Genomic DNA, 27,749 nt, shown 5'->3' with positions numbered 1-27,749 from the left:
TACTGGGGTCAACTATTAATAGCTTTCTCTGACACTGCCTCCACTCAAAAACCATTTATTGGGTATGCCCTGTACTTATGCACGGTCTAGTGCTTATAACGTGATTATTTTAGGGTCTTGTGAGCCTCGGGCAGCGCAGGGCACATAGTGTGAGGTTGTCAAGCAGCAGCCATTGTTTAAATAATTTCTCAACTATAGCAATTCTTTATTTAAAAATTTTTTTATCCCCCTGCTCCCCCCAGATGGCTCCCTCATCTGTCTGCTCGTTGTCTGCTTGTCGTCTTTAGGAGGCACCGGGAACCAAATCTGGGACCTCCCACATGGGAGGCGAGTGCCCAACTGCTTGAGCCACTTCTGCTCCCTGCTTGTTGCAGCATCCTCTTGTTGTGGCATCTGCTCGTTGCAGCGCCTGCTCATCTTCTTTAGGAGGCACTGGGAATCGAACCCGGGGCCTCCCAAGTGAGAGGTGGATGCCCAGTTGCTTGAGCCACACCTGCTTCCCGAGTGGCCATTATTTTTAACGCAGCAGAGAGCCGGGCCGTAAGGGACAGCTTCCGCGAGAGTGGAGAGGGAGGGCGCCTGCCTGCAGGGGGTGGGGGCAGCAGGAGGAAGAAGGCATCTGGCGGAGGACCCACCCGGGAGCGTGGGGGCCTTCTCTTCACGGCCCTGCAGGGCTGGGCCGCGGGGGGCGGGCGTGGACTGGAGCCCCTCTAGGCTCTTGTTCGCCTGTCCCCTGCCCATCTCCTCTCAGCCTTCGCTGGGGGACGACTCAGTTCATCCTCTCGGGGGCGGCAGTGACAGCGACCGCCAAGTGCTCCCGGCGAGAAAGTCCAGCCGTATGGCGGAGAACTTTGGCCTCCGTGAAGGTGAGGGAGCGCGTTTGGACGACCTCAGAATCTTCTCGAAGCCCTGGAGGGTCCTGCCGTGGCCAGCCCCCAAGTCACCTAACCGTAAACGTTCGCCACAAACCCCCCTCCTGCCAGGACGGGCCTCTCCCCGGGAGTCTCCGAAGCCCCGGAGCCCCTGGCCTTGAGGGCTGGGAAGCCCTCGCTCAGTGCCCAGCCTCAGTGTCCCCGCAGCCCCCTGCCGGACCCCCGGGGGGCTGCGGGTGTCCACCGCTGCTGGCTTGCCAGACCCCTGGGCTCTGCCGGGCCCGCCTGGAGCCGGCCCCTCTCCCCAGACCCCGGCGCCCTGCACCTCCCCTGAGCTCGGGGGCTGTCTGAGGCTGATGAACTAACGCGGGGTGGACAGGGGGCTCCCCCGCCGCCTGCCCGCAGCTCCCCGGGGAGGAGGGCAAGGCCGGCAAGGGTTAACCCGGAGCCCGCCTGTGGCCTGAGGTAAGCAGCAGCGTGTTTGTTCAGGTAAATAAGGAAGGATTACTTATAATGGGAAATGAGGCCCGGCCAGCGCTTCATCTCCCGGCCGCCCGACTTCCTCCCCGCACATTCCTGCACTCCGCCCGCCCGCGTTGCCCGCGCACCCGGTGCCCGAGCCCCCCGCTGGCCTCCCCCCGCCCCAGGCCCCCGGGGCTGGGCCTTGCCACGGTGACACCAGGAGGTGGCCCTGGGCTGGGGGCAGGGAGCTCCCTCCCGGCTGCACGGCCCTGACACCTGTCGGGCCACCTGTCGGGGGTGGCCAGGCCCCCCGGCGTCCCACCGCGGTGCTGCCTCTGCCCCCAGCCCCGCTGGCCCCCCGGATGCCCGGCTGAGACCCGGCAGCGGCCCCACCTGCCCACGCCTCCGCCTGGCCCCTGGGGTCGGCGCTGCAGCGGGCAACTCCTCGGGCACCCGGCAGCTAACGGGTAAGTCTGGCAGGTGGCAGCGTGGCGTGCCCCGGGGCTTCGCTCTGCCGGCCGTGGGGGAGAAGGGTGACGGAGCGCAGGCCCTGCAGGTGGGCTGTGCCAGCTCGGACGTCCTACCCGGGTCATCGGTGGTGCCGGGATCTGGGCCCCCTCACCCTCGGGGCCTCCCACCCTCTGCAGTGCTGCCCAGTCCACCCGCCCAGGCCCACCCCGGAGCCGAGGTGAGGCCCCTGGGCCTGGCGCGGCCCGAGGGCGCCCCATGCCTGGGATGACCCCCGTCGGGGCTGCCCCGTCAGCCCAGCCCGCCCGGCCCGAGCAGGTGGCAGCTCCCCGGGGCAGCCCCGGCCCCTGGGGCCTGGCCAGTTCTGCTTGGTTAGCGAAAGACAAGAAGGCTTTCTGCTGCTGCCAGCCGCGCCCGCTCTGCCGAGGGCAGGCTCCCCCCGCGCCGGGCCACGAGTGGGCAGGGGCTCGCTGGGGCCCGAGGCCCGGCCGGGGCTGGGGGCCCGGGCTGGGCAGTGGTGGGTGCAGCCTGGGCAGACCGCCTGCGGGCCCAGCTCCCTGGTACTTGAGCGCCCGGGGCAGCCGAGGACCTGGGGGTCTGGCCTGGGCACAGGAGGAGAGCAGCAGCGGGGGCCCCGGCAGGCTCTCACGTCCGCGATGGGCCAGATTCCTCCTGTGGCCGTGGAGGGGGGGACAGGGCGGAGAGCCCCCCGCCTGCGGGCTGGGAAGTGGGCAGGCCTGCCGAGCCAGCCCAGGCCACCCAGCGGCCCCCGCCCGGGCCACCAGGGCAAGCGGCCTGTCCTCGGTCAGGGCTGGGGCTCGGCCTGATTTCCCGCCCCCACCTCCCCCGATAAAGCCACCCCAATAAAGTGGCATCTCCACAGCACCAGCTGCTCAGCTGAGTAACAAAGCAAACAGGAGCCTGCGCTGCCCCAGGCCCGGGGCGGCGGGCGGGGACGACAGGGCCGGGGGCTCCCAACGCCCGGGTCAGGCTGGGGGCTGGGGAGCGGGAGGCGGGAGGGGGTGGCCCCTCGCTGGGCCGGGGACGCCCCTGCCCTCTGAGAGCCTGGCAGCGCTTCCTCCGCACCAGGCACGGGGGCCGAGCCCGGCTCTTCCAGGTTGCTTCTCCGACGTTCCAATTGCAAAGCACCTTGGCAGGCGTGGCCCCGCTGGCTTTCTGCAAGGACCCTCGGGAGTAGGTGGGGCGCAACCCCCTGTTTACGGGGCCCAAGGGAATATGGCTGCACCCAGTAGGTGCTCAATCGATGATGCTCGTGGAGCGTGACGCGGGCAGTATAGAAGACCCGGGAGAAGCTTTTTAACACCAACTTGCCTGCAGGTATTGACCTAATAGCCCTGCAACAACTGAGCCTAGTTTTGTGCTGAACAGCTGGAGTGTGACTGGGGAAGTCGGTTCTGACTGATGCCCGCTGGATGGAGGCAAGAGGAGAGCGGGAGGGCCTCGGCGCCGTCGTTCCTTGTGTAACCTTGGCAGTCACTGTCCTCCCTGCGCTTGCAGCGCTTGGTCTGCGAGAGGAGAAGGTTGAAGAAGGTGGTCTCTGAGTAACTTAGGACTTGTTAAAGGAGGCTTCTCAGAGGAGACAGCCCGGAGTGGGGCTTTGAAGGCTGTGTAGGAGCCTTGTGCGCGTGCTTTCTCGGCCTCGTCTCCTAGGCTGAGGGTGGGGGAGACAGGCACCCCTGGCTCTGGCTCCTTCTAGAGGCCAGGGGGGTGGGTCAGGCCAACGATTTTCCTGGGCTGGGCCAGAGAGCAGGTGACCCCAGGGCCGGGGGCCCAGGCCTCCCTCTCCACCGTCTTTCTCTCCCCAGATGCCACCCTCCGACCCGCTCCCTTCCCCTCTGTACTTCCACCACCTGCTTCTTTCTTCTTCCCTTGCACTCCCCCCCCCCCCCCCCCCGGCACCTCCTCCAGGCTGGCCGTCCCTCCTCGCTCCCAGGGGCCGGCTTCATGCACAGGTCCCAAGGAGTGCCCACCCACGCCCCCCTCCGCCCTCACGTCCCCTGGAAGATGAGCTCCTAACAGGGCCTCAGAGGCTGCCCGCTGCCCCGCGCCGGCCCCAGAGCCGGAGACCCAGGGAGCCGGGGCTCACACCGGCCTGGCCCGTCCCTGGCCCTCCCCTCGCCGCGCCCCTCCCACGCCCCCAGCCCAGCAAGCAGCCTGTCAGGTGGAACAACTCTTCCCAAAGCAAACTTTGCACAAGCCGAGTTGCCCTGGGCTCTTCCTGGCATTTAGCGAGGCCTCCTCCTCCTGCCTCCTCCGCTGGTTCCCTGACAAGCCGGGCAGCCCGGCCCGGGGGCAGCCCCTGCCAGACTCTCCCCTGCCCCTGGTGGGGGGCCCCCCTGAGCCCGGGGAGAGCGAGCCTCCTCCCGGGCCCCTCCTCCCGCTGCCAGGGCCCACCCCAGACCCTAGGAAGCGGCCGGGAGCCTGGCGGGCACCTGCGGGGCGAGGCACCCCTTCCTGGGTGCTGGGCGGCGTGGGAGGGGGGCTGACTGCCCAGGCGAGGGCTCCAGAGCGCGAGGCTGGCGGCAGGGCCGCAGCGCAAGTCCTCTGTCCCTGCTCCTGGGGCAGCAAGCTGGCCTGAGCGCTGCCGGCTTCCAGCCCCCAGGGCAGAGGGGCCGGGCGGGGCACGCCCCATACCCCTGCCCCCGTGGCCCTGATCACCTGCCCAGCCCAGGTAAAGCCCCTTCTGTGCCTCGCCTCTCAGGACAGGGCATGCTGGACTCTGGTCCTTCTGGAACGTTGGAGAGCCTTCCGTTTGTCCCCCACGCCACTTTCTAAGCCGTCCTGAGCCATCGTTTCTGCCCGCTGAATGTCCGAGTTCGGCGGCCAGGCTCCGTGGGTGACGGCAGCCCCTTTCCCCGGCCCGAGGATTGGAGCTTGAGGCCCATTTTCTCCCCCCCGTCCCATCAAGAGTTTACGACCGCACCGACCGTGGTTGACCGAGGGCCTCTGCATTCCCCCTCTGAGCTGGGCCCCTAGGAGGCTCCCAGAGCCAAGGAAAGTAAGGACCTGGAGGGCAACGCGTGTGCGCCCCCCGAGAGGGCGCGGCGCTGTCCCGCCCCTGTCCCGCCTCTGTCCTGCCATCTGAGGCCCCAGAGGCATCTTCACAAGCCCCCAACTCACCAAAGAGGAGGTGAGGGACCCAGGGCCACAGGCGGAAGCGGCAGAACCAGGGGACGTCCCTGTGTCCTCGGGCCCTCCAGGCCTGCCCTGCTGGGGCGGGGCTGTCAGGAGCGAGACGCCCGGGGACCCTCAGCCCTGGCGCGTGCCAGGAGCCGGGAGGGGCGCTGTGGACGAGGGGCTGGAGGCGTGCGGGGAAGAGAGGAGCTGCGCGGCCCAGCCCTGGAGGTGGGCGGGGGGGCGAGAGAGAGGAGGAGGGGCAGCCACTCTGGGTGGGGGCCGGGGGCATGGGCTCAACGGGGCATCGAGAAATGGAACGTATCTGCACATAGTACGTGCTCAACACGGGCTGACGGAAGATGTAATCGTCAGTTTCTGGAGGGTCCTGAGAACCAGGTGGAATTTGTCCTTCGTGCGGTGGGAAGGGGAGCGAGTGCAGCTCAGTGGTTGAGCGCCTGCCTCCCATGGATGAGGTCCTGGGTTCAATCTCGGGTACCTCCTAAAAACAAACAAGCTAATGGAAAAACCACACCCCCTGGGGAGTGGCTGTAGCTCAGTAGTTGAGCGCCTGCTTCCCATCACGAGGTCCTGGGTTCAATCCCCAGTACCTCCTAAAAAAAAAGACAGCATTTTGTGGAGCAGGTGTAGCTCAGCAGTTGAGCACCTGCTTTGCATGTACAAGGTCCTGGGTTCAATCCCCAGTACCTCCTAAAAAATCAATGAATACATAATAATAATACGGTGGAAAGTCGGGATCCGGCCACGACCCCGCAGCTTCACCTAATCCGAGCCTGGGCTCGTCTGGGCGGGGGGTCCCAGCCTGAAGAAGTGGGGAGGTGCTCCTGCCGGGGCGGGAGCCGGGCCCCCCCGGGCAGGGTGTGAGGGGGCGGCCCGGCGGGGGCCCCCCCGGCTTGCCCAGCAGGTGGGCCAGGCCCTTCAGGGCTCCGGCCACCAACTCCATGCCTCGGGGGAGGGGGGCCGACGCCAGCCACCTCCCAAGTTCCCGAGGTCTGAGGGGCAAGGTGGGGGCAGGAGGTCCTAGAACCGAGACCACGCGTGGGCTGGGGAAGTCCTGGGATGTCCCAGCCCTCAGGGCGCAGCGGGGGCGACCAAGGCCCACGTCGGGGCAGGAGGGAGGATGTGAACGCACATCTCCAGGTGCCGGGGCACACTCAGGTATGGGGGGGGGCCTGGGGCTGCGGGGGTCCCCGTACCTCCAGACAGCACCCGTGCCACCCAGGCCCACCGCCGGGACCACCGTGGGGCTCTGGCGCTCGGGGGCTGGGTTGGCGGGTAGCCCGCGCGGAGGCGACTGGTCGGCAGCGGCGAGCCTGGGGGCTGGGGGGCAGGTCCGCCGGCGCCAGCTGAGGAGAGGGCGGCGCTCAGGCTCGGCCACGCGTGGACACGGCCCCGCACAGGTCACGGTGCCCTTGCCTCGCAGGCGGGAATAATGCCGGCCGCCCCGGGGGATGGCTGGAGAGCCCGGCGAAGCCATTTATTTGCTTTGGCCTCCATTGTCCAGGAAGGACTGGAAGGGTGTCGGCGGGGGCAAGCGGGGGACGCCGGGAGCGGCTGGGGCACGCGGCTGGGACAGGCGGGCGGGCTCCTGGCTGCCTCGCGGAGCTGTGGGAAAAGCAGGCCAGACCCGGCGGCTTTGCTGCTCTCCCGTCCCCTCCCCTCCCTGCGCCCCATCCCCTGCACCCTGGCCCCGCCCCCCAACTCCCCACCCACCCTCCCATCCCTCGTATCCCCCAACACACACCCCGCCAGCTCTGGGACCGCTGGCTGGCTCCCCAAGGCGCGCCTCCCGGAGAGGAGGGCTCCTGAGAAAGGTAGGTCAGTGGCCCGGACAGGTCTCGGCAGGTGGGGAGAGCTCGGGGGTCTCGAGGAAGCCGCCTCCCCTCCTCTCCTGCTGAACTCAGGACACAGGTCCTCTCCGCCGCTCCCCAGATGCCCACCGTCCTTCTCTCTGCCTTCTCTCTGCTCAAGGGCAGCAGGTGCTTGCCGACGGATGCAGTGGGCTGCGTGGGAGCGTGCCAGGGCCTCCCTCGGTGCTGCCGGCCTGTTCTGTCCAGTGGGGAGGGCAACTGGGGGGCAGGGGGCAGAGTGCAGTAAGGAGGAGGCCTGGGCGGCTCTCTGGGGTCCCGCTAGTTGAAAGAGCGGTTCTGGAGGGCGAGGGGCCTGGGGTTCCTTGGGAAGGCAGGAGCTGTCCAAGGAGAAAAGAGGGGGCCGCCGGAGGAGCTGCGGGGTCAGAAGGGCACGTCTAGGGCAGGGCTGAAGCTGCAGGGGCAGGGCGTGGGCAGTGGCCTGGCACTCCCCGCGGCCTGAGCAGGCTTGGGTTCTCTCCAAGGTGCTGACCAGCTGACCGGGGGCAGACCCGGCAGCCCCTGCTCACCTGAGTGGCTCCTGGCCTGGTCTCAGACCCATGCCCACAGCCCATTAACAGGAGGCCCAGAGGATGGATGGATGGGTGGGTAGATGGGTGGAGGGGTGGAGGGGTGGATGGGTGGAGGGGTGGGTGGGTAGATGGGTGGAGGGGTGGAGGGGTGGATGGGTGGAGGGGTGGGTGGGTAGATGGGTGGAGGGGTGGATGGATGGAGGGGTGGGTGGATGGATGGGTGGGTGGGTGGATGGGTGGAGGGGTGGGTGGGTGGATGGGTAAGTGGGTGGATGGGTGGGTGGATGGATGGGTGAGTGGATGGATAGGTAAATGGATGGGTGGATGGATGGATGGGTGGATGGGTGGGTGGATGGGTGGGTGGATGGGTAGATGGGTGGGTGAATGGGTGGATGGATGGGTGGATGGGTGGATGGGTGGATGGGTGGATGGGTGGATGGGTGGATGGGTGGATGGATGAAGGATGGATGGATGGGTGGATGGGTGGATGGGTGGATGGATGAAGGATGGATGGATGGGTGGATGGGTAAATGGGTGGATGGGTGGATGGGTGGATGGGTGGATGGGTGGATGGGTGGATGGATGAAGGATGGGTGGATGGGTGGATGGGTGGATGGGTGGATGGGTGGATGGGTGGATGGATGAAGGATGGGTGGATGGGTGGATGGGTGGATGGATGAAGGATGGGTGGATGGGTGGATGGGTGGGTGGATGGATAGAAGTAAATATTGAAAGCAGGGCCATGAGCAGCTACGGGCAAGCCAGGGGAGGTCCGCCCCCAGGTGGTGGAGAGAGGCAGCCGGGGCGAGCACAGGGTCAGTGAAGGGCTCTGTCAGCCCCTCCCCACTCTGCCCCAGAGCTCTTCTCACTTAGCCTGCAGCAGGTGCCTGGGTTCTGGGCAGGACTGAGGTGGGGACCAGGCACATTCACCCCAAGCCATAGTCCCCCAGAGGCAAGATCTGGGGCCTGTGCCAAGCAGGACGTGGGGGGTCAGCTGCAACCCCCCACGACGCCCCAGGGGCTTAATAAAGCCTTGCCGTGTGACTCGGCCCCCCTGAGCTGGGGACGCGGGGGCCTCTGGCTGGAGCCAAGGAGGACGCAGGAGATGAGCATCTGGGAGGCCGCGTGTGGCAGGGGAGCACCTGGCCCAGAAGGGTGAGAGCAGGCAGGGCAGGGTGGGCAGCGGCTGCTCTAAGTCTCTAACGCGGGGTCCCTCCTGGGGCAAGAGGAGGTTCTGAGAGAAAGGGTCCCAGGGGACTAATCCCCTGGCCACCGCCCCACGGATCTGGCCCTGTCTCGCCCTCCACCAGCTGTTACCAAACTGTCTTTGTCTGGAGAGGGAGGCAGAGCCTGGGGGCAGGAGGGAGCCCGGACATGCCATCTTAATCCAGACCCGCGGCTCAGCCCAGACGAGATCAGCTCGAGGTTTGGGAGCTGGAGGCATCGCTCAGGAGACGGCAGCCCCTGGGGCCTGGCCCGCGCGGGGCGCACCGGCCGCCACGAGCCCGTCCCAGGACCCGTGGCGAGGGGCCTGGCTCCGTTGTAGCCGTGGTGCTCCCTGCCGTGCTCTGGGCCTGGACTCCCCCGCCCCGTGAAGCAACGACCACCACAGGAGCTGCACGGCACACGAGGGAGAGCTGGGGGAGGCAGCGGCGGCTGGGGAGGGCTTCCTGGGGGAGGAGGGCTTTGAGCTGGATCTAGGTAGGAAAGAAGGGGCCCATCGAGCAGGAGCCACCAGCACGAGAGCAAAGAGCCACATCGTGTCGGCTCCGCGGGGGCTGGGAGAAACGCCATTCTCCCCGGAGCTGGATACGTGGGTGCTGCACTGACCCCTGCCCTCTGCTGACCAGCAAATAAAACCCTCCCCGCCAGACTTCAGTGTCCCTCCCATCGATAAAATTACAGCACAATACGTGGTCTCTTCCCACTCTGATTATCTTGGTTGGGTGGTGGGCACCAGCTGTTGGGGCAGGGCAGGCAATGGGCAGCTACGGAAGGTTCCTGAGCACAGGAGTGTCTGATGAAAGGGTGGTGGGAGATGGCCTTGACCGTGGGGTGGAGTGAGAGTCCGAGACGTGGGGCTGGACTCTGGAGGACCAAGGAGCCCCATCAGGAGATGGCGAGGATCGCTGGGACGATGGGCCTGGCCCGAGCAGGTGCCTCCGAGGGAAAGGGGTGCAGAGAGCAGAGCCCGTGCTGGCCAGCCGGGGCCCTCGGGAAGCCGCGGGACCGCTCGGAGCCTCGCAGCCCGCACGCGGGGTTCGCTCATCCACGCCGCACAGGCGCGGGCACCCCGGGAGGCCACGTGCGTGCTGCTGCGGGCGCAGCGCTAGGAGGTGCTCACTGAGCAGGCCCCTCGCCCCTGAGTCCAGCCCCGGAGCCTGGAGAAGGCAGCGGTGCAGGTGGGCCTCCCAGCCCCCGGGCCCTCCGACCAGCGCACCGAGGCCACCCCAGGCCCCACCAGGGCGGGCCTTCCCGGGCGTCGTGCGGTGAATGACTGACTCCTTTTTCTCCGGGGAAATCTTGGAGCTGGGGCCAAGCCTCGCCTGAGAGCAGCGCCCCTGGCGCTTAGGACGCGGGCGAGGGGAATTGGGCGTGTGCGTGTGGAGGGGCGGTGGGGTTCTCGGCGGGCGGAGGGGCCCGGGGCCGCCCACCCTCTCCGTGCCTTAACTTCCCCGCCTGTGAAACGGGAGCGAGCCCCGGCCCCGCCTCTCCCCGGCCAGGGCACAGATGCGAGGGCCTCGCCGCTCACCCAGCAAATGCGTCAGGGATGTGTCATCACATCCTGGCCTGGCAAACTCTGCCCCCGGCCCTGCCCTCCAAACCCGCCGACCCCTCCGGCCGCCCCGTCCCCAGACGCGGCAGCGGCCCCCGCTCCTACCCGCGGCCGAGCCAGCAGGAGGGCCACGGGGGAAGCCAGTTCTCCTGCTTCTTGGGACAGCTTCCCGTCCCCCTGGCCCGGGGCCCAGCGTGCTGGCAGAGACTGCCCTAACGTGGCAGGGCTGGGGGTACTGGGGACGTGGACGGGGCGGGAGGCAGGCAGGGGGTGATGAGGGAGGGGCGGGGTGGCCGAGGAGGTAGGGCGTGGGCCCGGGCCGGGTGGGGACCCAGGGGCAGAGTGGGCTGTTGGCACCGCCTGGGTAAATACCGCGGGCTCACGGCACACACGTGTGTTTGCACAGAAGGACTTGAAATGACTCCAGGCCTGCCCTCTGTCCCCCGCGGCCCCAGCCCCCACCTGGGTCCCTGCCCACCCCACCCCACCCCGACCTTTCCTTCCTTGTCCCTTAAAGGAGCCCTTGAGAGGGAGAGTCAAAATCAGAGGGAACGCCCTTCCCTCTTGCTGGCATTCTCCCCACTGCAGGAAAAGTGCAGGGCTGCCCCGTAAGGTGGGGAGGGCTGGACACTGCACAAGGGTGCCCGGCTGAGCAGGCAGGGGGGGCACAAAACCCCACCCAGGCTCCATTCACCCAGCCGTGCCCTCCGGGGAGCCGGGGAGGGGGCCTCTTCTGAGCTGGACAGCGGTGTGAAGCCGGCTGGCCCCGGAGGAGCAAGCCCGGGCCCTTCCCGTCTCCCACCTGCGGGGACAAAGGCTGGCTGCCCACTGAGGCTGAGCAGGCCGGCCCCCCCGGGTGACAAGCTGGGCCAGGGACCCCCTCGTCTCCCCGCCGCTCCAGGGACGCCCCGTGGGTCCCATCGGGAGGCCACCGACTTCTGATTAGAGCCTCGCTCTGTTGGCCGCGCGTCCCTCAAGCAGCAGGAGTCCCAGCGGGACTGGCCTCCGCCTCGCCCCAGCGGCTCTGGCCTCCGGGGGTGCCCCTGCTCCTCGCGGGCCCCTCCTGAGCACCCTTCGGGAACCGCCGCCCTGCAGCAGAGACCCCCAGGGACGCAGCTGGCCTTGCCCCCAGGCTGGCCCCCTGTCCCCCTTCCTGAGCCGCTCTCTGCGGCTGGGGCGCGTCGCCGTGGGCGATCTTCCCACTCGGGGGCTGGTGGGAGCCCCGAACTCCTGGCTCCGAGCAGCCACGCTGTCCTCCCGTGCGGGGGGCGACGGTCCAGGGCCCTGGGAGCTGGGTGCGGCCCTGGCTCCGGCCCTGGGCGTCGTGGCCCGCCGGCCGCCTCGCGCACCGCCCTCGGTGAATTTATTCGCCTCCCCCAGACGGCTCTGTGGGAGGGGACGGCCGCCTCCCGCCCCGGGAGGGGCTTCCAGCCCGCGCCCCTCGCTCCTCTGCCTTCGCCCGGCCGGTGACGGGGGCTTTGGGGTTGAGGGCCTGCTCTCTTCCGCCCGCGCCCCCTTTCAGCAGCAGGGAAGATCGGGGTGAGCTCTCAGGAGGAGCCTGTCCCCCGCAGGACAGGGGGCCGCGCTCCGGGTGGGGGCCTGGGCCTGAAGGGCTCCTCTCCCAGGCCTCAGTTTGCTCAGCTGTCAAACGGGGCTGACCGTGCCTTCCCCGCGGGGCGCCGGCGAGGCCAGGTGCCTCGGCAAGGTGCTTCCAGCACGTTTGCGGGTGGAAACAGGCTGCTCTCGGCCATCCAAGCTTCCCTGGGGGACCGCAGAGAGCTGCCCCCACCCCAGCTGGCTCTTTCCCAGCCGCCCGGTGTGCCCATCTCCCGCCCAGCCCCGGCTGCCCCCGCCGCTGCCCCTCTCCCAGGCCCGGCCCCTGCCCACCGGGCCCTGATCCCCGGAACCAGCTTAGCGCCCCCCGCGGGGACGGGCGGCTTGGGGCCTCACTCCCTCCCGCCTTTGCCTCTGCAGACGCGGCGGCCGGCCCGAGCAGCAGCGGCGACATGGGCAGCGCCAGCCCGGGCCCGAGCGGCGCGCCCGGCAGCCGCCTCCTGCTGCCCGCCGACGCGGGGCTGCGGCCGGGCCCGGAGAAGGGGGCGACGGGGCCCCCGAGACGGGACTGGAGCCCCAGTCCCCCCACCACGCCCGAGCAGGGCCTGCCCGCCTTCTACCTCTCCTACTTTGACATGCTGTACCCCGAGGACGGCGGCTGGACGGCCAAGGGCCCCGGGGCCGGCGCCCGGGGGGAGCCGCCGGAGGAGCCTGAGCAGTGCCCCATCATCGACAGCCAGGCCCCGGGGGGCGGCCTGGACTTGGCGCCGGGCGCGCTGGCCCTGGAGGAGCACTCGCTGGAGCAGGTGCAGTCCATGGTGGTGGGCGAGGTGCTCAAGGACATCGAGACCGCCTGCAAGCTGCTCAACATCACCGCAGGTGAGGCCCCCGCGGGCCCCCTCCGGACCGGACCGGGGTGGGGGCGGGCAGGACAGGGGGGCGGGGGCACCGCCTGTCGGATCCTGGCCAAGGGCAAGCCCCAGGGATGCTGGTGCTTCTCCGGGTATGATCGGACCGTAACACACCAGCTGCGAGCCTGGGCTGGGAAAAGCATCCGCCAATCTCAGTGCCCTGCCCACGCCGGCCTGTGGCCCCACGGCGCTGCGCAAAGCGAGCTCAAGCCGGCTGGCCCACCACCTCCTCTCAGACCCCTCTCCACTCTCCCCTCACCTGCTCTGCCCCAGCCACACCGGCCTCTGTGCGCCAAGGACATCCCACCTCAGGACCTTTGCACCTGCTGCACCCGCAGCCTGGACAACCACTGAGCTCACGCCTGGCCTCCTGCAGCTCTTCACTGGAATGGCTCCAGCTCAGTGAGGCCTTCCCTGGCCCTTCTTTTGAAATTGCTCCCCCACCTCCCATTCCTCTTCTCCACTTTCTCTCACAGCCCCTCTTGCCCACTGGCATGCTACATAGTTTATCTATCCCGTTTACCGTCTGTCCCCCCCACTAGAATGTGCACCTCACAAGCGCAGGGCGGCTCATTTGTCCGTTGGGTCGCTTCATCCCCAGTCCCCAGATTAGCACCTCGCACATCGTAGGTGCTCAGTGAAGAGCTGTGGAGTGAATCCAACCGCCGGCCTTTCTGACGGGCCAGCCACTAAGACTGGGGACCTGAGTTGAACACAATACAAAGCCCCCACAACCGCGGCGCTCACACGGTGGCAAAGGGAACGAACCATGAGCAAATAGATAAACGTGGCACTGGACAGCGGTGACCAGGGCTCTGCTGACATCAGCGTCCCTGGAAGGTGTGGCCGCGGGGCTGGCGCTGTCCCTGCACCGCCTCTCCAGCCCTGGGTCCCTGGGTCCCTGGCTCCGGCATTGGAGCCGCCCACCCTTGCTCCTTCCACACGGGAAGGGTCTTTGTGGACCCGACCAGCTCAGCCCTTCCTCCTGGGCCTGGCACCCACCCCCCGCGGTCCCAGCTGCGGACCGACTCCCGGTCTTCTAGCTTCCCAGTCCCCAGGCCAGCCCGCCCCACCAGGTTCCCCCACTGCCTCTTCTGAACGATGGGGACAGGGACAAATGGCTTTGCCCTCGGGGAGGAAAACGGGCTGATAGGTGGGGGCAGTCCTGCCAGCAGATGGCCCAGCTGGGGCACCTGCTCCACCCCATTGTGGCTGCGCCACAGCCGGGCTCCCCCGAGCAGCCTCCCAGGGGTCCCACCAGCGACCGCGCTCCTGGCCGCTCAGCCCGTCGCTGCCCGCGGCCCGGGCCTGCCTCTCACTCAGCCACGCGCCTCGAGTGGCTACTGTGCCCGCGCCCTTTGCCAGGTGTCGGGTAAAGGGGTGGCAGTGCCGTCCCCCTCATCTGCCAGGCGGGGAGGAGCTGGGGTGGGGGCGTGGGACTAACTCCTGGTTGTGTTCTCGGTTCTTTGTGGGGCGCGGGGAGGACAGGAGGCATCTGGGGAGACATTTCTGGCCTAATGGCGCTGTCGCCGCAGGGCCAGGGCTCCCCGGAAGGCCCCTTGGAGGAGCTGGAGGGCACTGGGAAGACACAAGGGGGGTGGTGAGGGTGCAAAAGCCCCTGCCCTGAGCCCAGCTGGACTTTACGGCCTTGGCCATCCTCCTCGCCCCTCCCCTTCCTGGGTGCCCCCTGCACAGCTGCCCCTGCCCCCCCTCCAAAGCGCCCGGGCGCGGGTTCCACCCGAGCGGAGGGGGCCGCCTCCGGGCGGTGCCCCCAAGCAGCCTGGGGCTGACGGGCTGTCTCCCACCCAGACCCCGTGGACTGGAGCCCCAGCAACGTGCAGAAGTGGCTCCTGTGGACGGAGCACCAGTACCGGCTGCCCCCTGTGGGCAGGGCCTTCCAGGAGCTGGGGGGCAAGGAGCTGTGTGCCATGTCGGAGGAGCAGTTCCGCCAGCGCTCGCCCCTGGGTGGGGACGTGCTGCACGCACACCTGGACATCTGGAAATCAGGTGGGACGAGGCGGGGCAGGCGCCAGGGGCAGCGAGTGGGTGACCAGGCCAGGGCGCCGGGCGGGGGGGCCACCCTCTGCTGGGGTGGTGGGTCCTGGGTCCCCAGTCTCGGCTCCGTCTCCAGTCTCAGGCCCAGTTGTGGCTACCCCCCTGAATCCTGGGCGAACCCCCATCCCCCCCCTCAGCCCTGGTCAGCGGACCCTTAGAAGTTAAAAGGTAGAAGTCTGACTGTGAGAACATGCCATCAGAGCGGAGGACTCCCTGGATGCCACAAAATCCTTCCTTTTTTTTTTTTGTGGTATTCAAGGTCGGGGATTGAACTTGGGACCTCATGTGTGGGAGGCTGGTGCTCAACTACCGAGCCAACATCAGCTCCCCTGAGTTGGTTTTTTCATTGGTTTGCTTTTTTGGTTTTAGGCAGCCCCTCCCTGGTGGGAAACAGGTGCTCAACCGCTCGAGCCCCACCCGCTCCCCCCTTCCTTTTTTTGTAATTAAAGAAGTAATGTGGGAATGCCTGTGCATGATTAAAAACCAAACCATAGTGAAAAATAGTATCCTGCAAAAGGTAATTCTCCCCTAGCCTGCCAATTCCCCTCCCCAGAGGCCTCCACTGTCCCCAGTTTCTTGGATAGCTTTTCAGGGAAAGTCGATGCATATTAAAGCAAACATATACTCAGATACACAAACAGCACCAGTGTACAGGCCCTATTCTGCCCGTCACAGTGTGTCCTGTAGATTGTTCTCCATCAGAATATGTACAACCGCCCCAATCTTCTCTTCCTTCTCTTTTTAAAAAAATTTATGATATACCACAGGAATACCACATAAAATTCCCCATTGTCACCGTTTTTAAGAGTACAATTCATTGGCATTAATTACTTCCCTAATGTTGTGCTACCTTCGTCACCTTCCTTCAGCTCATATTTTTCATCACCCCAAACACAAACTCTGTGCCCTGCAAGCAATAACCCCCCATTTCTCCACCCCAACCCCTGAGAAGCTCTATGTTCTGTCTCTGGAAATTTGCTTTTTCTAGGTCTTTCATACCAGTGGAATCATGCAGTATTGGTCCCTTTGTGCCTGGCTTATTTCCCCCAACCTGATGTCGTCAAGGTTCATACATGTTATAGATCATGGGTGTTATAGGTCATGTATGTTATAGGTCATGGATGTTATAGATCATGGATAAGAACTTTCCTTTTTATGGCCGGCTCATATTCCATTGCATGGATGCACCTCTTTTTGTCTATTTATTCATCTGTTGCTGGACTGGACTTCCCTATTATTTTTTTTTAGGAGGTACCAGGGATTGAACCCAGGGCCTCAAACGTGGGCAGCAGGTGCTCAGCCACTCAAGCTACATCTGCCCCCCTTCCCTTTTCTTTCTGATGGCTGCAACCAATCCCTTCATGTTTCAGTCGTCTGCTCTCACCGGGCACCCTCCGTGTGCCTGGCACAGAGCTTGGGTGCCATGGAGGATGCGGTGCTGGCCCCATGTGTCAAGGTCCTTGTGCTCAGGGGCCCAGACTTAATTAGGGGACTTGAGCCCCTCGTATGGCCCAGCGGTCAGTGCCGGGCCGAGGGGCGGTCCAGGCAGGAGCTGAACCGGCGCTCCGTCCCTGCCTCTCAGCGGCTGCCTCCTGCCCCCATGGCTTGGTCTGGAGCTGGGAGAGCCGGGGCCCAGGTGGGAGCAAGGAGAGCCGGGGGGGGCCGGAGGAGCTTGGTGACCTTGGTGGCTGAGGGCCCGGCACCCAGTGCCGGGCAGTGTAGACGCCACGGCCTTGAATCCTCCCGAGCCCCGTGAGAGGGCGGCCTGGCCCCATTCCACAGGGAGGAGAGGAGGCCCGACCTCCAGCCGCGCTCCGCACACACGCTCAGGGGTCGCTCGCGGGGTCTCTGCCGCCCCTCCCCGCTCCGGAATTTTCTTGGAGGCAGTAGCTCCTCGTAAACAGCCCGTTTTCCCAGCCAGGCAGGAGGGAGGAACGGCAGGGCAGACCCCCGGCCGCAGAGGGGCTTCTGCGTCCCCCCGGTTTCTCCGTCCCTCCTGGGTCCCCCAACTCCTGTCCTTGCCCCGCAGCGGCCTGGATGAAGGAGAGGACGTCGCCTGGGCCCGTTCACTACTGCGGTGAGTGGGGAGGGGGCCGGGGGCCCGGGGCCGGGGTGGAGGGCGGCCGCCGCGGAGGCGGGGGGCTGGCCGCCGCTCCCCTCTCACCGCCCCCCGCCCGCTGCCCAGCCTCGGCCGGCGAGGAGAGCTGGACCGACAGCGAGGTGGACTCGTCCTGCTCGGGCCAGCCCATCCACCTGTGGCAGTTCCTCAAGGAGCTGCTGCTCAAGCCGCACAGCTACGGCCGCTTCATCCGGTGGCTCAACAAGGAGAAGGGTGAGTGGGTGCCCCGCCGCCCGGCCCTGGCGGGACGGCAAGCGGGGAGCGCCGCGGTGGGCGGGGGTCCCCCTCTTTGCCCCGCGCACGCAACACGCCGCTGTGGCCGGAGCACCCCCGGGCCTGCGTGGCTGTGCGTCCACGTCCGGCTCCCCGGCCCCGCTCTGCTTTATTGGGGCGCCCAGCCCCGCGCCGCGCCCGGGGCCCGGGAGGGCCTTCCAGCTGTTGGCAGAGAAGGCGACACGGCCTTTGCCCAGGAAATGCCATCACTTCCCTGCAGAGCCCCGGCGAGCGGGGTCCGAAACGCAGCCCCGGCCACGACTCGGACGTTAAAGTCTCTCGTAGCCACGTGTTGTAAAAATTGAAAGAAACAGGCGAATTTAATTTTCATAGGACATTTTATTGAACCCATTATAGCTCCATTATTATCATTTAACTTACACTCAGTATAAAGATTGCTCATGAGACAGCCACTGAGCCTCTGAGGGCTGGTGTGTATTTTGCACCCATGGCCCATCTCGCTTTGGCACTTGTCACATTTCAAGGGCCCGGTAGCCACCTGGGCTGGTGGCTGCTATACTGGACAGCACAGGAAGGTGTGTGTGTGTGTTTTCTATCTAGCTGCCTCATCGTCTTTTTGGTGTCGCTTCGCTGCGTGGGCACCCGCGCCCCTCCACGCGGGTCTGGGATGCCTGTTCTCTATTTTTTTTAACCAGGAGGTCCCGGGATCAAACCCAGGTCCTCCATATGGGAACCGGGAGCTCAATTGCTTGTGCCACAGCCGCTTGCCTGTGTGTGTGTTTGAAAAAGGCTCGGAGCCAAGAAACCTGGGTTCCAGGGCCCCCCGCCCCCTGCGCTGTGGCTGCCTGAACCTCAGTCTTCTCTGTAGAGGGGATTCCTCCACCCACCAAGTATTTGCTGAGCACCTGCTCTGCTTCCGCGCTCACCCGGCCACAGTTGTGGAGAATTGCTGTGTCTAGGGACGTGGCGGGCTGCTCTCAGACGTGCCCCCTCCTTGCGGGGTCCTCACCTGGAGAGAGAAGTGACCCGAGCTGGTGCCCAGAGCGTCCCGGGCTGTGAAGGGGGCTGTGCAGGAGCCCTGCGGGGGCGGAGGGCCGGCTGGGCCTGGGCTTGGGGGCACCAATGGGGCTCCAGGGAGGTGCCCCTGGGCCGATGGTGGAAGACGAGAAAGGGCTGGGTGGGGGTGGCGAGCAGAAGACTCCCACAGCAGTTAGGTGTGGGAACCTTGGGCGAGTCTCTGAGACCGAGGGAGCAGACCCTCAGGCGGGGTCAGTGCCGTGATAGAGCCAGGGAAGGGAGACGAGGAGCGCCAGGTGGCCTCGGAGGGCTTCCTGGAGGAGGTGTGCCTTACGAGAGAGACCTGAAGGTCTTGGCAAGGTGCCTTCAGGCTCCATTCTAAACTCTTTCTGTAACAACTCAACATGCCATGATGTCGGGGGAAAAGAAATCCTACGCTGTCACTAACCTTCTCTTATAGACGGAAAAACGGAGGCTCGGACAGGTTATAAAGCTAGGAAATGGCAGGCCAGGCTCCAAATCCACCACCTCCTATCGCTTCATCCTGCCTGAAAGTGGCTGAGATTCAGGCTTGGAGCCACAGGGGCAAAGTGGGGTGCAGCGTTGCCCAGTGAGCCGTGGGCACAGCCGGGAGCCCCACAGGGCTTCCGAGGGGGGCACGAAAACCCTGCAGCAGGAGCAGAGCTGGGCGAGGGCCCCAAACCGCCCACCGTCACGGGCAGGCTCGCCGGGGCACCCAGGAGGCCGCCGGCCCCAGAGCGTTGACCCTTTATCGGGACCCTCGCCTCAGCCGTGGGGCAGTTCCGGCCTCTGCCTTAGAGATGCCCGGGTGCAGTCACCGGCCCCCAGGGCACCCTGCTGGTGAGCGGGGAGGGGGCCTCAGCCCAGCGCTGGCCCCAGCCCCTCGTGTCACCCTGCTGTACTGCCGTGGCCTGGGTGGGGGCAGCGTGGGGCTACCCGGGGGGCAGGGGCAGAGATGAGACGAACCCCCAGCCGGACGGCTGTCCCCGCAGCCCCCAGGCCGATACCTCGAGGCCCCCCCCCGAGGGTCCCGGGCCCCTTGCTGGGGCGGGGTGCCCCCCGGGCCAGCCGCTGTGCCCTCCCCGCGCCGCCCTGCCCCTGCCCCAAGCGGAGGGAGCCTGCGGCACGGGTCTCCGGGCTCGTCCCCCGACGCTGACCCGCTGGCTCTCTCCCTCGCGCCCCGCCCGCCGCCGGGCCTGTCCGGGGGTCCCCCCAGGCATCTTCAAGATCGAGGACTCGGCCCAGGTGGCCCGGCTGTGGGGCGTCCGCAAGAACCGGCCGGCCATGAACTACGACAAGCTGAGCCGCTCCATCCGCCAGTATTACAAGAAAGGCATCATCCGCAAGCCCGACGTCTCCCAGCGCCTCGTCTACCAGTTCGTGCACCCCATCTGAGCGCCGCGCCCGGGCCAGGCTCTCCCCGCGGCCAGCGCCCGGGCCGGGGCAGAGGGCGGGCGGCGGCGGCCCGGGGCCCGGGCGGGCACGGGAGCTCTCGGGGGGGGGGGCCTGGGGCTCCTTCCTCAGGCCACCGCTCCCCCGGCCCGCCCACCGGGGTGGTCCCCCCGGCCCACGGAGGCCACCCCGTGCATTCGCCGCTCCCCACGGGAGGACCCCGCGCCCCAGCCGCTCAGGCTCTGACCCGGGACTTCTGGCACGGAGCCCAAAGCCTGCGGAGCGGGCGTGGCCGAGCCAGGCCTCCGGACTCACAGCCCATGGGCCTCGGCTCCGTCCCACTGCCGCCCGGGCCTGGCATGGTGCCGGGAGCTGTTTGCCGCCCTGAATCGGGGAGCCGGAGGTGCCCCCACGAATGGATAATAAAGATACCAGAGAACGGATACGGCCCAGTGTGTACAGAGCACGGCGCGGCCCGGAGCCACCGGTGGGCACAAGTGGTTGTGGTCCCGGGGGCCCAGGGCGGTCCACAGAGGCTTCCTGGGGGAGGCGAGTCCTGAACTGAGCCTGAAAGGAAAGGCACGACGATGGCTGGAAGGTTGGGGGGAGCAGCTGTGAGTCCTCAAGGCCAAGGAGGGGCGAGAATGGCCACCTCCTCCCCCCACCTCCCTCGGGCTAGAAGGAGGGGCCGGGGCTGCGGCTGGAGGGGGCCCCCGCAGGCTCTTGCCCTCCTGAGGGTCAGGGCTTTGTGCCTGGGCTGGGCCGAGGGGCTGAGCCTCCTGTGAGAGGGTCCAGGGCCCTGGCCTCTCCTTGGCCCACCCAGGGAGAGCTGGACCTCGCACCGGGGCTCTGGGCTGGGCAGCAGGGGCGCGGGAGAGGGTGGGGCAGGGTGGGACAGCATCCCTGCAGCGGGCAGGGTGGAAGAGGGTGGTATGGGTGTGGTTCCCTCCTGCAGGCTCAGCTCGCGGTCTTGGGCAGGCGGCCTGCGGCGCTGTGAACGCCTTGGGGTGCGAGCGAGTGTCGATGGGGCGAGGGCGTGTGTCACAGGTGCACCTGCCGGGTGAGTTGGGACCTGCCACCCGCTCTCCCGGGCAGAGCGACCCGCTCGGCTTTCTCCTGCTTCCTCCCCCGGGGACAGCTCTTGTGGATTCTCCCTGCTCGTGTGTCCCGAAGGCCTGCCGCCAGCCAGATGCTTCCACTGCTTTCGGTCACTCCCTTGCCCAAAAGGCTGTGTCCGGGGTTCTCCCCGCCTTTTGCAGATGACGAAACTGAGACTCAGGGAGGTTAAGCGACGAGCTCCCCAGTCCGGCAGAAGCAGGGCCTGAACCACGGGCCTCTCTCCGAGGCCGGGTTTCCAGGGGACGGGACGGGGAGCCAGTGTCTCCCAGTGCCACCCAGACCACCAAGGGTTAAACCTTGTCCCACATACGCCGGCTTCTGCCCCCAGCAAGTTTATTGTCTCCAGAAGAAAGTTTACTCGTGGCAGTGAGCAAACAGCACCTTGGCATCTGTCAGCCGGGGACCGGGACGGAGCGGGGAGGGGGGGCCCTGCCCGGGGCTGGGGCTCGCTGGGCCCCTGCCGTCTGCCCACACCGGGGAGGGGGCGGGCTGGGACCCCGGCCAGACCCTGGCACAGCGCTGCTGAACTGGTTTTGTCTTCCGCCCGCCCTCCCCGCCCCGCAGCGCGTCCCCGGAGCCAGCCGCTTGCGTGTCCCCAGCTCGGTGTGGCCTGGAGAGGCCTCCTGTCTCAGCAGGGAGGAGGAGGACAAAGGGCGAGCAGTGGGGGGCTGGCACCACTCCAGAAAGGGGCGCTCCAGGCGCCGGGGGGGCCGGCTCCCTGCCGCGTGCGTGGCAGCCCCTCGGGGTGGCAGACCCCCCGGCGCCGGCACCTGTGTGCTGGCAGCAAACGGATTCCTCGCCTTGCCCCCCACACGGCCTCGTCAGAACCCCACCTGGCCCGAGTCCCCCCACGGCTCCCCATAACTAAATGGAGATGCTGGCAGGACTAAGACAAGGCAACCTTTTGTCTTTCTTGGAAGATCCCTCTGCTCCCCTAGAGGCGGGGGCTCCAAATGGAGGTTAAGGGAGATGGGGCGGTGAAGGGACTTAGTACCCACCTCTTCATCTTCTCCCTGCCCTGAGCTCTCCCGGTGGCCGGGAGGAAGTGGGGGTGGGGGTCTTGGCTAACGGGTTTGTCCCAGGACCCTGCCGGGCCCAGAGGGGCCTCGGAGAGACTTCGAATCTGATCGGGGGTAGCCAAGGCCAGGGCCAGGGTCAGCACGCGGCGACTCGATGGCAGAACTGGGACTGGACCTCCCACTGCCGCCCTGTCCCAGGAGACATCAGCTGGGGCAGGGGTGCTGCTGGGGAGGCAGGGGCGGGGGCAGGGGCTGGGGAGGGGCTGGGCGGGGCCGAGGCCGGGCCTGGGCCTGGGGGGACACAGCTGAACGACCAGAGCCCTGTCCCCCCGCCTCCCCTGGGCAGCGCTCCTGGAGGAGCCCCCAGCCTGAGGGTGGCCTGCCGGGCACAGCCCCCATCGGACGTTCCGAGCGCCCTGAGGGCTTGGAAAACCCGGGCCCAAAGACGCACGAGACTCAAGACCACGAAGCCGGGCCGGGTTGACACAGTTCTGGGTTTTATCCACAGTCGTACAGTCACCACTTATATATATATATATTTATATTTATATATCTTTAAATTACACAATCATGTACAAAACAGGTGCATTGCTGAGACCACAGCACTTCTGGGAGCTTCACGAGTGTGGGGAGGACGGGGCGGGCGGCGGGGCGGCCCTGGCTCCCCGTGGGACCAGGCCGCGGGGCGGTGGTGATCGGGGGGCGAAGCACAGGGGTGACCGAGCCCCGCCGGGCGGGCCCGCGCAGCATCGAGGAACGGGCAGGGGGCTACGGGAGGCGGGCACGGCGAGGGGCGCGGCCCCGATGCCCCGTGACGAGGGTCCCGACACCAGCACTGACCGGGGGGGCTGGGGGCGCTTCAGGTGGGAGACCCTCCTGCTCCGGGGTCCTGAGCAGCCGGAGGGAGGGCCGTCCCAGGTGGGGCTGCGGGGGTGGCGGCAGGAGGAGGGGCGCTTGGCGGCCCTGCCCCGGGGCGGGCAGCCGGGGTGCGGGGGAGCACGGGCCTGGGTCCCCAGGTCCGCGGTGCGGAGAGACCCCCCGCCTTTCAAAGGGCCGTGTGAGCCCCCCCGCTTGCGAAGGCCCCAGAGACTTTTGTTCTGGGGCCGCCAGGCCCGGCCCGGGCTAAATTCTGAAAACAATCAGCTCTGAGGTGCCCAGGGACATCTCAGGCTGCCCCCAGAGGCCCCGAGAGCAGACAGGGCCGAAGAGGATGCCAGGGAAGGGGGAGTGCCTGCTCCTGGGGTGCCCCCGTTCCCCCCAACTCCCCTGGCCCGGAGGGAAGCCTGTCCCAGCTCGGGCCTCTGCAGAGTCTGCGGGGTCCCGCTGAGCAGAGCCCCGAGGGGGGCCGGCCACCTCCTCCCCGTGGCTATGGAGAAGCAGGGGGTGGAAGAGGGCGGAGGGTGACAGCGGGGCGGGGGCGAGGAGGCCGGGCGCGGGGAAAGGGGTGCGTCTGCAGCCCTGAGGCCAGGCAGCGGCCTCCGCTGGGAGCAGGGCTCCCTGGCCTCATCCCCGAGGTCCTCAGAACCCTCCTCCTGCCACCGCGCCACCCCGCGGGGTCCCGAGCTTCCCTGGTCCGCGTCCCAAGTCGCCACTGCACTCCTAGGGGGACAACTGCTTTCACCGGCTCCCTGCCTGGGGCGGCCCCTTGCCTCCTCCCACCCCCAAAAGTCCTTTCACGGGGCCCCAGCTCGGCGGGACGGAGGGGCTGCCAGCAGAGGGGTGCCTCCCCCAGCGCCTGCGGCCTCGACATCTCAGGCTTCCCCCAGCGGTCCCCGGGGTCTCCCCAGGCAGGCCAGGGAAGTGGGGGGACCCAGAGCCCTGCAGCACAAGGCCTGGCCTCGGCGAGGCTGGCGGTTTGGGAAGGACACGGGGGCAGGTGCCCTCCTCCCAGGAAACGGGAGGCGGCTGCTACCGTTGCTGGCTGTCCCCTGGGCTTTGTGGGGACTTGGGAGAAGGGCGGGGCTCTCCAGGCACCCCGGGGGCTCGGCTCTGAGGAAGAGCCTGTGCCCCCCGCGCTGACCGCGGGAAAGGAGAGCCCGGCTGGGGTCTTGGTCCCTCTGCCAGACTTACTGGAGGACTGGCACCCCCCCACCCCGTCACCTCCTCCGGCTCACCCCACTTCATGTCTGGGGGAGTCCAGGGGCCTCTGGAAACCTGTGGGCAGGACGATGACCATTCCTCCTCTGCCCACACCTGTCCAGCTGCTGGCCACCGGGGGGGGGGAGGGTAGGGGGTAGGAGGAGGGTGCTCCCCGCCCCCCAGGCAGAGTCAAGACTGAGAGGCTGGGGGTGGGAGGAGAGGGCAGGGCAGGAGGAAGAGGTTAGGAAGGCAGGCCCAGAGAAGGGGGGTGTCAGGTGCTGGCAGCCTGGGGGGGGGGGGGCCAGGGTGGAGGGCCCAGGAACATCCCTCAGTGCTCACGGGGCTCTTTGGTGAGATCTGAAGAGCAAATGTCTGACTTCGCCTTGGGCCAAGTCCTAAGACCTCTCTAACCCTGGCACCGTCTCCCCCAGTCCCTCCACCCTGGCCTCCAGGAGGCCTGCAAAGGCTTGTCTCTGTGTGTGTGTGTGTGTGTTCTGTTTTGACTTTTAAAAAAATAAAAGCTTGATCGGAAAATATGTCTGGAACTCTATGGCGAGGGGAGGGCGACGAGAGTGGGAAGGTGGGGGGCGGTGGGCCGGGAGGCCAGGGCGGCTAGATGGCCTCCACGTAGTTGGCGGGGTAGAGGCCCAGCTGCCCGCTGTCCAGCCGCCCGCGGCACCAGCCCTGCTCGTCCTCCTCGCCCAGTTTGGTGAGCTCGTCTCCTGGGAAGCGGGGACACAGGGGGGCGCTCATAAGCGGGGACACAGGGGGGCGCTCATTGGTGCGGCCTCGAAAGGAGGGCCGGCCTCCCCCACCCCCCACCCCCACTAGGGACCCAACTTGTATACTTGGTCTTAAGAGACCCTGGTCACCAGCCCAAGCTCGAGACCAGCCCCGGCCCCGCCCAGCGCCCACGTGCCACCCCCACCCCCAGATCCTCAGGGCCTGACCCCGCTTCTGGCACACAGCCAAGCCCCCGGCCCAGCTCGGCATCGGCCCCGCCCCCGCCAGACCCCGCCCCCGTGTCCAGGCCCCCCCCCCCCCCGCACGCTCAGGCCCCGCCCCAGCACCCAGGCCCCGCCCCCAGCACCCAAAGGGCACGTGCCCAGGCCCCGCCCCCCCGCCCTGTGTGCGCAGGCCCCGCCCCCTTGCACGCTCAGGCCCCCGCCCCTGCACCCAGGCACCTGCATCCAGGCCCCGCCGCGCCCAGGCCCCGCGGCGTGAGCCCCGCGCCCGCCCGTACCGGCCTTGAAGCTGAGCTCGTCCTGCTCCTGGCCGTCGTAGTCGTAGAGCGCCCGCACGCGCACGCCCTTGGCGTCGTCGTCGAAAGGGTTGGCGCCCCCATTGGCCTCCCCGCCCCCGAAGGGGTTCCCGCTCTCCTCGTCCGACCACTCGGCGGCGTAGGGCTGGCCCCTGTCGTAGCTGCTGACGCTGAGGCGGCGGGAGGAGCCCGCGTCAGCCGGCCCGGGTCTCCACCCTAGGGCTGCTCCCCTCGAGCCAGGGCCCTGGCCCCCCGGCTCCCCCACGGCTGGAACAGGGACTGGCCGAGGAGAGGGTCCTGAGCCAGTGGGCCCCAAGACAGCTCTTTCAACAAATGTGGGCAGGACCATAAGCATGAGCACCAGCCCTGGAGTGGGGGAGAGCTGAAGGGAGCCCCGAGAACCACTGTCCCCTCACCTGCGTGGGCAGGACGGCCTGGTGGCTGAGAGCAAGGATTCTGGAGCCAGACCTCCTGGGGGTCGCCTCCTTGGCTCTGAGTCTCCCTACCTAGCTGCGTGACCTTGGGTAAGTCACTTAACCTCTCTGGGCTTCAGTTTCTCCATATGTAAAGTGAGAATATGTACACATTTTCCAGAGTGTGGGGTGGTTTAAATAAGTTAATACGTTGCAAACGCGTAGAGCAGTGCCTGGCACACAGTAGGTCCCCTAGAAGGGTCAGTTACCACCATCTCAGAGGAGGACGTGGTTTCTGTGAATTGTGCCACTGCCCAGGGTAGAGCTCAGCTGCCGGGGATGGGGAGCCCCTCTGGCCCCACGAAGCTCCCACGCGGCTCTCACCTGCCGCGGTCCCCAGCCTGGGACGCGGACTCCGCCGCCGCAGTGGCGCTGGTCAGCGCCGCCCCCTCCAGCTTCCTGGGCTGCTTCTCCTTCTTGGCGGTCGTGTGCGGGAGGTCTGGGTTCCACTCCTGGTGGGCCCCAGGGAGCAGTCAGGCCGGGTGAGCCTCCCCCCCACCCTGGCCTTCTTTGGCTCCCCTTCCCCATGCCCACGCGCCTTCACCTCGAACTGGGGCCAGCTCATGGGCATGCCGGGCCCGCTGGTGCTGCGGAACCAGCTGAGGTCGTCCTGGGCGTCGGCCCCCCGGATGGCCTGCTCCAGCTCCCGGTACACGTGGACGTAGCTGTGCGCGGGGGACGGGGCACAGGCTCACCCCGCCTCCTCCTCGGGGGGCCCAAGCGGGGCCCTGGGCGTACCCCCCAGCCAGGCACCGGGCCGGCAGTCCCCGCGCGGGCAGCTCCCGGCAGGCCCAGCCAGCGCCCCCCCCTCGGCCCCTCGCCCGTGCACCTAAGAACACGCTCCTGGGGAGCTGGTGTGTGTCGGCCTGCACCCAGGAAGTGTCTTCAGAGCCTCTTCCCCTTACCATGTGCCTTTCCCTTCCTATCGCTCACACTGCAGGGCCGGAAAAGGCCGGCACGCCGGCTCCACCCCCGGGGCGCGCCGGCCCCGCTGCCCGCCCCGTCCGGGTACCTGCTGTTCTCGGCCAGGTTGAGGTGGCGCTTCACGTCCAGCAGCACCTCCTTGAGGAAGACCAGCCGCTTCTCCTCGAATTGCTGGCACTGCTCGAACACCTGCTCCATGCCTTCCATGTACTGGGGTGTGGTCTTGCCCACATCTTCCAGCACCTTCTCATACTTCTCCTGTGTCTGTGGGCACCAGGGTGGAGGGAGGGTGAGGCCCAGGCCCGCGGCTCCCGGCCGCCGCCCACTGCAAGGGGGGCCCCTCAGACCCCGGCGCGGCCGCGCCCCCCGCCCCCGGCCCGGCGGCACCTTCTGCACGTCCTGCTTGCACTTGTCCACTTTGTCCTGCAGCTTCTTCTGCTGCTCGGGCGTGGCCGACTGCTCGCCCTTGCTGTTCATCTCCCGGGTCAGGGCCAGCTTCTCCTCCTTGCAGGCCAGGTGGTAGGCCTTCTTGGCCGCCTCCAGCTGCGGGGAGTGGCGAGGCCAGGCCAGGGCTCCCCCACGTGCGCAGGGGACAACGCGGTCACCCCTCACCCTCCTGCCCGCTGCGCCGGGGGCTGTGGGCGCGCTTTCTCCAGCAGGCTCCGGGGACTGGGGAGCGGTGCCCACCCATCTGCCCCCGTGGACCCGCTCCCATCGGGCAGCCCCTGCCGGCCCCGGGGCCGAGGACAAAGCGCCCTCCCGCCCCGGCACGCCTGTTTCCCGGGGTTCCTCCTGGAGGCGCGCCCCTGCCGCCTCCGTGGGCACGCCCCGCCTCCCCTGCGCCGCCCGCGGCCCCCGCGCCGGCCGCCCACCGGGCACCTCCTTCATCTTCTTGGCCCAGGGCTTCTGGGCCTTGCGGAAGCCGTCCTCCGCCTCCTTGGTCTCCTTGAACCCGCCTATGATCTGCTTGTGGTAGGCGTCCTTCTGCCAGTTCTTGACCTTCTCCAGGTCGTCGTTGAGCAGGCTGTTCTTCACCTCCTGGTGCAGCTCGCTCACCTTGTCCGCCTCCGTCATCATGGCGCCCCAGGCCCGCTCCAGGCTGCCGTACTGCGGGCCTGGGGCAACGGCGCGGGGTCGCGGGGGCCCTCACCACCCCACCTGCGGGCCCCCTCGTGCCCCCCTTCTCTGAGGCTTCCCTTCCCGTGGCCGCAGAAATGCCTCCTCTGCTCTCCCCAGAGTTCTGTCCAGCCTCCAGGGCCCAGACAAGCCACCTCCTCCAGGAAGCCTTCCCTGACTGCTCTGCGCTCACACACCTCGCCCTGCAGCCCTCGCCGGATTCTGCCCTGCCCCCATGGGGTTTACGGTCTAAATATCTACAACCCCCAACTTGAAACTGTTGTAGATGCCAGGAAACTAGAGCCAGTACAACTCTCTGTGATCCTGGACTGGATTCTGGG

The 27,749-nt window shown here is 67.4% G+C and overlaps 3 protein-coding genes across 7 annotated transcripts in view; 2 read left to right on the top strand and 1 right to left on the bottom strand.

The window, feature by feature from the left end:
- The first annotated feature begins 641 nt into the window (after window positions 1–641).
- On the top strand, window positions 642–19,860 carry SPDEF (SAM pointed domain containing ETS transcription factor). Of its 4 annotated transcripts, none has more exons than XM_058306591.2 (7): window positions 642–866; window positions 12,089–12,547; window positions 12,853–12,981; window positions 14,389–14,586; window positions 16,664–16,711; window positions 16,820–16,966; window positions 19,242–19,860. In XM_058306591.2, the coding sequence occupies exons 1-7, from the start codon at window positions 839–841 to the stop codon at window positions 19,418–19,420; spliced, it is 1,188 nt and encodes a 395-aa protein (XP_058162574.1). In that variant the 5' UTR covers window positions 642–838; the 3' UTR covers window positions 19,421–19,860. The 4 variants fall into 4 exon arrangements, with proteins under 4 accessions (XP_058162574.1, XP_058162577.1, XP_058162575.1 ...); XM_058306592.2 differs by lacking the exon at window positions 642–866 and adding an exon at window positions 1,403–1,801; XM_058306593.2 differs by lacking the exon at window positions 642–866 and adding an exon at window positions 2,916–3,140.
- Window positions 16,759–27,749, top strand: part of RPS10 (ribosomal protein S10) — a 115,065-nt gene continuing 104,074 nt past the window's right edge. Inside the window, exon 1 of the mRNA XM_058306595.2 lies at window positions 16,759–16,765. The gene's annotated coding sequence lies outside the window, so the exon portion shown is untranslated. The remainder of the gene's footprint in view (window positions 16,766–27,749) is intronic.
- Window positions 22,031–27,749, bottom strand: part of PACSIN1 (protein kinase C and casein kinase substrate in neurons 1) — a 63,299-nt gene continuing 57,580 nt past the window's right edge. For both annotated transcript variants that reach the window (XM_058306588.2, XM_058306589.2), the window contains exons 4-10: window positions 27,172–27,407; window positions 26,680–26,835; window positions 26,381–26,556; window positions 25,913–26,033; window positions 25,693–25,820; window positions 24,878–25,065; window positions 22,031–24,356 (exon numbers count right to left, since the gene is read on the bottom strand). In XM_058306588.2, coding sequence (XP_058162571.1) covers window positions 24,247–24,356; window positions 24,878–25,065; window positions 25,693–25,820; window positions 25,913–26,033; window positions 26,381–26,556; window positions 26,680–26,835; window positions 27,172–27,407 — 1,115 coding nt within the window. In that variant the 3' untranslated portion in view covers window positions 22,031–24,246. The remainder of the gene's footprint in view (window positions 24,357–24,877; window positions 25,066–25,692; window positions 25,821–25,912; window positions 26,034–26,380; window positions 26,557–26,679; window positions 26,836–27,171; window positions 27,408–27,749) is intronic.

Source organism: Dasypus novemcinctus, chromosome 11 (genome assembly GCF_030445035.2).
Source record: "Dasypus novemcinctus isolate mDasNov1 chromosome 11, mDasNov1.1.hap2, whole genome shotgun sequence".
NCBI lineage: Eukaryota > Metazoa > Chordata > Mammalia > Cingulata > Dasypodidae > Dasypus > Dasypus novemcinctus.
The sequence above is the reverse complement of the archived record's forward strand: the minus strand, read 5'-3'. Positions and strand labels throughout refer to the sequence as shown.

Excerpts from the sequence above, each read along its gene's own strand:
- SPDEF (XM_058306591.2), top strand. The coding sequence starts at position 839 with ATGGCGGAGAACTTTGGCCTCCGTGAAG. Across the intron at positions 867-12,088 it reads GAACTTTGGCCTCCGTGAAG|ACGCGGCGGCCGGCCCGAGC; the intron begins GTGAGGGAGCGC and ends TTGCCTCTGCAG. Across the intron at positions 12,548-12,852 it reads GCTGCTCAACATCACCGCAG|CCACACCGGCCTCTGTGCGC; the intron begins GTGAGGCCCCCG and ends GCTCTGCCCCAG.